The sequence below is a fragment of the Electrona antarctica genome (genome assembly GCF_951216825.1).
Source record: "Electrona antarctica genome assembly, chromosome: 10".
In the NCBI taxonomy this organism is placed as follows: Eukaryota; Metazoa; Chordata; class Actinopteri; order Myctophiformes; family Myctophidae; genus Electrona; species Electrona antarctica.
In genome coordinates this window covers 9,633,851-9,642,822 of record NC_136791.1, presented here as the reverse complement: position 1 = coordinate 9,642,822, position 8,972 = coordinate 9,633,851, and the positions used below count along the sequence as shown (strand labels likewise).

At 41.7% G+C, this 8,972-nt stretch overlaps 1 protein-coding gene across 1 annotated transcript; it reads right to left on the bottom strand.

Moving 5' to 3' along the window:
- Window positions 1-420: 420 nt before the first annotated feature.
- bag3 (BCL2 associated athanogene 3) lies at window positions 421-7,946 on the bottom strand (the record flags this gene model as incomplete). Its single annotated transcript, XM_079512127.1, has 4 exons — window positions 421-2,809; window positions 3,096-3,434; window positions 4,509-4,859; window positions 7,746-7,946. 4 exons carry the CDS (start codon window positions 7,944-7,946, stop codon window positions 1,649-1,651), a joined length of 2,052 nt encoding a protein of 683 aa, XP_079368253.1. The 3' UTR covers window positions 421-1,648.
- Between the last annotated feature and the right edge of the window lie 1,026 nt (window positions 7,947-8,972).

The window sequence follows — 8,972 nt, the reverse complement described above, 5'->3', positions numbered from 1 at the left end:
ACACACCTGACCTAAGACACTAATAATTATAGCTACTGTACAGAAGCCAAAGGAAAAAATAGACTTGGATTTTATTGGCCTACTATCTAATCTACAGTACCATATCTTTATGTGCTACTGTGGGTTTTGTAAAAACTCACGTGTCAACATTTGCTCAATATGCCACACTCGTGGCAAGAATGACAACACAAGAGGAAAAAATAGAGTCCGCAACACTGATCCCTTAGGATCTTAAGATCCTAAGGGATCGAAACGTTGATTCAAATAAACCAGTGGAGCTGAGTTTTCATACCAGTGTTGCGGACTCTATTTTTTCCTCTTGTACTGCCTTTTGTCCAGCACCTGGGCTAGAGTGGAGGTGCATGCTCTATTATCTTTGTAAGAATGACAACACAAACATTGTTCAAAATCAATGTCAAATATAGTTTTATTTGCAACCGTACCAATGTGACTTGGCTTCAACACTTTACCCACCTGCTACAGCTGTGACAAGCATTACGCCATAATTTGTAAATCTGTTTTTTAAGTTAAAATAGATACCAAGGCAAGAAACTCCTTGTAGGAGAGCTACAAACAACTTACAGTTTGGTTTATTATAGCAACACCCCATAATATCAGTGCATACAAACAGAGTGTAAGTATACATTTTTATGCTGTTTATACATGGGTCATTCTACCCAGATCCCTGAATTTGAGAATTTGTTTGCTTGATAAATGCCATTTTGCTGTATGTCCTTTTACAGATTGTGGCTTTGACAGCTATATAAACACTCTTAAACTGTAATTCATCATTAGCAGCTGTGCTGATTGTCTCACATCTCAAGTAAGATATACAGCTCACATCCATTTCTGTCGTATGTACCAAAAAACACAAATCATAACTTATATGACTTACTTACTAAATTGTTTCAATTACAATATTATATTGATATAATGTGTTGAAGTAAACCATTACACATATAAACACACAAACAATACACCAACCAAAACTTGTGTATCTGAAATATTCCAAATGAAATGCAAAGGCTGTTGAGCTGCATGTTACATTTAAAAAATGGTGGCAAAAGTGCAAAGATAGGAAAATAGGTAATGCACCAAAAAGCAGCATCTAACAAACAGCTTCACTGTGTTCTGGGACAAAGCAGCTATGTGATTAGATTGAACAAATGGATTTCTGCTGACTGAGAGTCTTACAGTTTGTGCAATTGCTTTTAAACACGAACCAAAGTCCTGTGGTACTAGATGGCATTCTTTTGAGTGAATATAAAAAGGCTTCACAAGTATCAAGTAAAAGGCAGCTACACATAAACATAACGAATTCTTCCATTTATCAATAAAGGCCTCATATTGAATTTTCATATTTAATCAAATTCGTTGCCAGCACCTTGACCCTGACAGTTGTCGTGATTATGAAGACATTGGCACTACAAAAAAGGCAGGAAGATTGGCCTGAAAAACATGACTGAACGGAAATACTAACACTTAGTGGTGAATGCCAGGAAATAACAATACTGTTAATTAATCAACACATGCAACCGAAAGTTCAACAATAGCCAATAGAAAGAGAGATTGCTATAGACTTCATCTATACAATAGTATTCTTTCCCTTATGATATCTCTCATGCCACCTCAACATTTTCCTTGGTGATCATACTGCGATGGTGTCCCCCTTCTCACCCTCCCCTGACAGCTCCCTGAGCTCAGCCTCGCAGGGAGGCTCAGGCAGTGGCTCATCCAATTGCTCCAGGGTCTCCAGTATGGTCTGCACACGACGGACTCCGTCACGCCTATTCTGCCGCACATCCACACGTCCCTCTGGGTCTATAGAGTCCAGGATTAAAAGCTCTTTCGTCAACATTTCCTCCAGTAGTAAGTATTTCTTATCATGCTTCTTCCCACTGAAACATTTCACCTCCTGCTCCAGTTTGGCAACTCTTTCAACAATCTGCTGTACTTTTGCTAATCCTGGGTGAGCTGGCAACTGGGCTGCCGGTTCACCCTCAACATTACCAGATGGGACCTCTGCAGGAACAGTTGCTGAGTCCTGGGTCTCTGTTTTAGGAGGTATTTGGACTGTGATATTCGCTGTTTGGTGTGGCTGCTGTGATTGCTGGAACTCTTGTTGTTGATGTGTTTTTTCAGATTGCTGGGGCTGTTGTTGCTGTGGGAACTGTGGTGGCTGTTGGAACTGTTGCAGTGGGGACTGTGGCGGCTGTTGGAACTGTGGCGGCTGTTGGAACTGTTGCAGAGGGGACTGTGGCGGCTGTTGGAACTGTGGCGGCTGTTGGAACTGTTGCAGAGGGGACTGTGGCGGCTGTTGGAACTGTGGCGGCTGTTGGAACTGTTGCAGTGGGGACTGTGGCGACTGTTGGAACTGTGGCGGCTGTTGGAACTGTTGCAGTGGGGACTGTGGTGGCTGTTGGAACTGTGGCGGCTGTTGGAACTGTTGCAGAGGGGACTGTGGCGTCTGTTGGAACTGTTGCAGGGGGGACTGTGGCGGCTGTTGGAACTGTTGCATTGGCGACTGTGGTGGCTGTTGACACTGTTGTTCCTGTGAAAACTGTGGCGGCTGTTGCATCTCCTGTGATGGTGATTGCTGTGATTGCTGTGGCAGTGGTTGTTGGAACTGTTGTGCTTGTTGTGATGGCAGTTGCTGGAACTGTTGAGTATGTGGCTGCTGTGGCCACTGACTGGTAGCTTCTGTGTGTACAGACTGGGGCAATTGGTGATTCTCAGGTCTTTGTAGACTGTCTGGTTGTTCCTGTTCCACTTTCAGGGGTAGATCTCTTGTGAGGACATGTTGCTGAGCCTGTGAACATTAAAGTAAATCGTCATCAACACGATCCCTCATTCTCCTCGTGTTCCTTTTCTCACTGTTAGCCAACATCCTTGCAGTAATTTTCTTGTACCTATTTAAAAATATCTATATTTTAGTATAATTATGTTTAAATCGCTGAACTTCCCTGTGTGCGAAATGTGTGACTTGACTTCACCATCTCTGACCATTTGGGTCACACTAATCAAGAACACTTAATTAAAAATGATCACCAATCATCGTTCAAGTATCAATTTATCAATCTTATGAGTGACGTTACCTGCGGCCTCTCCCCCATGACCTGTGCTATGACAGGGGACTGGCTCCTCATGTGGGGTGCGAGGTGTATGGGAGCAGCATCGCGATGCTGGGACAGCAGAATGGGAGAGGCCCTCTCTCTGGGCCCGTAATGACCAGCCCAGTCATCTGGCTGATAGCGATGGAAGGATGGCTGATGCTCAGCGTAAGGGACGCGCTGAGAGTAGATGCCGGGGTTTATTTGACCCGGTGGCTGTGCTTGGCCTCCTCCCCCTTCATGGATCACTCGGATGGGGATGTAGCCCGCATGAAGGCTGTTGCTACTGGGCCGTGGAGGCTGGTACAGAGGAGCACTGTAAGCCTGAATAATACAAAACAAATTTCAAGGTTTTTTCGCATGCCCTCACAGTACAGCTGTGTCAACATTGTGGGAAGTAAAATTCTTGTACTCGCTTGCACTGCGTTCTCAACACAGTGTGGACTAATATGGAAATACAATAAGATCACAATTGTCTGTGTGTGTGTTTGTGTGTGTGTGTTTGTGTGTCCGTGTGCGTGTGTGTGTGTGTGTGTGTGGGGGGGGGGGGGTATATATTACACACTGTATATAAACTGTGCACAGCCACATCATCTCATAGAAATCCTATCCTAAAACAAAAACGGACTGTTATCCATCCACCATGTCCGATACATGCATGAAACATCCTCTACACTGCATGCACGCGTCCAGAGTATCATACATAATTAGCAAACAGAGGTGTCATTTCAGATGAAATAGGTGGTGGCAAAAATAAGCTACCACTGAAGCTCCATTTCCAAAATAGCTTGAGTAAACGCTGGAGGTGTTTGAAAATGTTTGCCTATAATGACATGGCCAAAGAAGGGTCACCAGGTTGAAAGTTAATGAATGTATGGTTGCAGACAAGAAAACGCCCATCTATAACAAACATTAGCATGTGTGTTGCATGTCACGTGTAGAATACACAGGACCTCAATGGAAATAGGCTCTGGGCTTTTTGGGGTTATCCTTTTAGCATCCTGTTTGTATAAATCTGTATAGTACCACTGTACTTTCTTTGCAAACTGCTAATAAAGTATTCAATCAATCCTTCAAAAGTCTAGATGAACGGCATGGATTGAGATTAACTCACAGCATTCATCTGAAATCATATTAATCTGCAAAAAATGTTCAAAGTTGGAGGAAATGTGCATAAAATAACAGAATTTGATGTTAAATGTGAACACTAGGGGGTGACAATTGTCACACCCCTGGAGACCTCAAATGTCGCCCCTGATAGCAAGGATTCTATTCTTACCCCATCCCCTGGCTTTAGCTTCCTGCATGTCATACACTGTCCTGTCTGAATTGAAGCAAAATCTGGCACAAAAACAAGACTACCGGTAAAACAAAATAATATATTTACGCAAATCTCACCTCAGCTATTTGTGAAACAGGTGAGCAGGGCATGCCAAGCTCAGAGGGGCCGCTTTCTGGGGGACTTTGTAACGGAGATCTAGGCCTGAGGTTGGGACCTATTGTGGGGGAGGGGGCCCGTCCATCGGATCGAATATTCTGTAGAGTCGCTGGCTGGATGTAGGAATGAGTCTGACATGGGTACTGCTGCTGGCGGAGCTCTGCACCCTCATGGAAGACGGGGATTGGGACGTAGCCCTGGCGAAGAACGGGATGTTTCATCTCTCTTACGAAGGTCTTCTGTGCCTCCTGAGGGCTCGGTTCTGGTGTTGTGCTCAATGTGCTGGGTCCGTTGTGAGACACTGGGCTACCCTGAAAGATTACGGAAATAATTGAAGATATTATGATCAACATTAAGATAATACATTCTAGTGATAATGAACTCCATAAAGCCATTACTGTATATTACTTGTCTGGACAGAAATGGAATTTAACCAATTAGGCTACATAATTAACTACTATAAACATACAAGATAATAGGACTTCAGCAACTGACTGACTGAATACACTGTCCTTGCATAACATTTAGGATTCACATTTTACACAAGGTACCGTGTATATAGAATACAAAATCATCAGTCCACTTAATACAGTACAGTAAGCTATTAAACTTTGCAAGTAAAATGTAACTGAGAAGGTCTTCACTGCACAGAGATAGTTACGTAGGCCTATAGATAATGTGAAATGTCTAGAAGGGATGGCAAAAGTATCACTTCCCTGACCATTTAAAGAGGAAAATGACTATAGTCCCAAAGCCTCACCTACAGTGGTGTCTTAATCATGGTAGTCATGAGATTCAATGATATTCTGGTGGGATAGCCCATAAGACAACAGACTGAGCTGTCAGTTTATACACCTGTCTATAGAAGCCAAGAAGAGTAAAAGCAACAGGTCTATTGATAGTGCAGCATGTGGGGCTACAAGCAGTCTAGTAAATATTTAAATATACTGTATAACTTTCAAAATGTCTTGAAACTTTAAAATGACAATACAAAAAAAATGTCCCAAGGATAAGTAAGACACCACAGTAATTATTGTTCTGGCACCTTGATGAGCAACTTCTTCTACAATGTGTTTCTCATTTTAAAAAAATCTCTACGCAGCTGTCAAAAAGTGCTGTAGGCAGGCATGCTCGACTACATCATGAGCTTTAATACTGACCTGGACAGCTGCCCTGGCAACAGTAGGGTATATTATCAGCAAACTACATGATCCAGAGTCTAGATGAAGTATTTTGCTGATAATTATGTCCAGCTGTCCAGATAATGGGCCTTACATGCAATTATGCACGGTAAGGTGAATAATGTCCAATTAACCACTTAAAACACACACACACACACACACACACACACACACACACACACACACACACACACACACACACACACACACACACACACACACACACACACACACACACACACAAACTGAATGTTTGCCTATTCTGACAGATTTTTCACCCTATTTTTGGCAAGTGTTCAGCTACAATCCCATGCCCAGAATAGGGACACTACAGGGTTCCTGTGGGTAACAAACATATACAGTATAGCTGTCAGACAGTGGGGGGCTGAACAACTGCTTCATTCATTGTGCCCCAATGTTGACTTACTCTAGGACTATAGGTGATGATTTTTACAGCCTTGCTTGAGCATGGTATTTCAGAACCTGCAGCATTAAAATCCAATAAGCATTTGTTTCAGTTTCAGTGACTAACAATTTTAATTGACGTTGCAGTTGAATAAGCTTAGCGTTTGCTGAGTTATTTTAAGTGATCATCATGCTTGTATTTGCATTGACCAGCAACTGTTTTCTCCATGGGTACTAAACTCTGAGTTGGATAAGATGATTCCCTCAGCTTTATAAAACAAATCAGATAATAGCTTGGTTTACACTAAAGATATTTTTTGTGTGAGGATTATTTTTGATTAATTCGTTCAACTACAGTCTACAGGTAATGAGGGTGCCCAGTATTCCTTGTAATGTTTTATAACAGACATACTGCGACACATAATCTGCAAAACAACTCCCACAAACAAATCTTTAGGTATAGAGGCTATTGATTTGATGCTGATTTTTTTTTTTTTTTTTTTAAGTTAGGCTTGTTAATCTTCTTGCTGTGAATCATGTATGTTGTCTTTGTATGTCTTTGTAAAATGGTTTCACATTGCTAAATCTCATACAACTTTTGAGTGACTATACTGACTAAAAGGTGTGGCTTTCGATTGTAAAACAAAACAAAAGTAAAGAAAAATAAACATATATTGCAACTGCAAACACCACACCACTGCAATAAATAAATAAAATTCAATATTTTTTCAGAGAGAACACGATGAATTATGAAATAGTTCGGATTCGGAACGACCCTTTACCCTCTGCCATTTAAGCATGGGACGCGATTCACTGCCAGCAGCATTGCACCAATTTTATCTCATGTCCTGACAGCTGTTCCTTTCCAGCAGATTCTTTGAGGCACTAACTTTGGACAACAGCAAGTCATGTCGATCTCTCAAACGCAGATGGCAACTGGTCGATCATGAAATGAATTGCTACCACAAGCTCTCAACATCACAGTTCACTACAGACCGTGTCTTTTACAGAGGAAAACCACCCATAAACCCATAATCCATGTTGACTGTCATAGTGTCATTTGCAGGCAGGCCAGCAGCGCCTCCTACTCAGTAGGCGAACTGCGAACGGACGCACCTCAAAGCTCAAATCCTTGTAAGGAAAAAGTTTTTTGCAACTGGGTGGGAATGTGGACATTAGACCAGCGGGTGTTTTACAAAACGTAGAAATAAAACGTCATCACAATGGTATAACCTCATAATAGGTATATATCCTAACATACTGCAATGTGCGTCATCGAGCGATCACACGCTTAGATCATAACGCAAGAATATAACGGGGCGATCACCCGTTATATTAGGCGTCTGAGCTGTCTGTGAGGGGGAGGCGATAGCGCGGCCTATGACACATGCAACATGGACATGATTAAAATAAGAAAAACAAAACGAAAAACAAAAACAACGCAGCCAGTTATAGCTTAATTTATGCGTTCACCACCTTTCCCAATGGAAAATAAATAAATAAACTGATCATCGACGAAATAAAATGTAAATAAGCCTATGTGAAGAATATTGCGGGACACACATGAGTTGACATTAATTCAGAAGAACTTTATACTCTCGGCTCACTTACCTTTTTGACATCATGTCTCGGGTCGTTCCAGGTTGTCGTGTGATTAGTATGATCCACAAAGAACGGCCATCCTGTCTGTGGGTCAATTTTGACCTCCCAGCCGAGGGGTAGAGGGTCGTGGTTATTGTTATTTGCCATTGCTACTATCGGCGACTGTGTCCTCATAATGTTCATGACGTTGGCTGGTGAATACTGAGCCATTTTATACAGGGGACGGACGCTTTAAAGATTCTTCGAAGTGACGTGGGAAAGGGGGCTGGAAGTTTCTCGAAATAGCGCGATCGATGTTGAAGTCGCGGCAGACTACTAGCGTGTGTTCCAGTCTAGACTTGTCATGAATCCGTTTATCGCTTTCAATTTCATGAATGCGATTATGCGACTACGATAATAACAATGCTTTTATGCATGACGAGTTTATTGACTATAGTTAGGACGTATAGCCGCCCTATAAGCATACTAGCCTACCACCATACATTTGATTATAGGCTGATTGATCGAGTGATCGATTGATCGATTGATCGATTGATCGATTGATTGATTGACTGATTGATTGAAAGACAATGTTATTCACCCTTTGTAAATGGATACAGTTCAAATAAAGTTCAGGTCAATACAAAAACCATGCTATAAAAACCAGAAAAAGCACTATTAAAGACATATCAGGGAGGTCCAGTCCATTCCTCCATGCATTTTCAATTCATCAGGCTACTGATGAAGTTGGGCTCGTGTAATAGGCTTATTAGGCAGAAATTATTCATTTCTGACCAGGTATGGATATATTGTCACTGTCAGTCACATTCTAGGCCTACCGTGTCCGCGAAACATTTTATTAGGATCATTTGCATGTGCTTCAAAGACTCCCCCCCCCCCCCCCCCCCCTCTCTTCCCACAGAGCACAGACAGCTTATCAGCTTCTGGAAACATCGCTGGGTTCAGGCCACTGTGAGTGTGGTGTCCAGTGACCCTGCCTGACACAGTGAGTGTGCACAGTCCTACAACAGTATTGCAAATAAATAAATAAATAAATAAATAAATAAATAAATAAATAAATAAATAAATAAATAAATAAATAAATAAATAAATAAATAGATAAATAGATAAATAGATAAATAGATAAATAGATAGGTATTTCAAGTGACCGATGATAATTATCAGACAAATTAGTCAAGCTTGCAGTGGTGGACATAGTACACAAGTACTGTACTTAAGTACATTTTTGGAGTACAC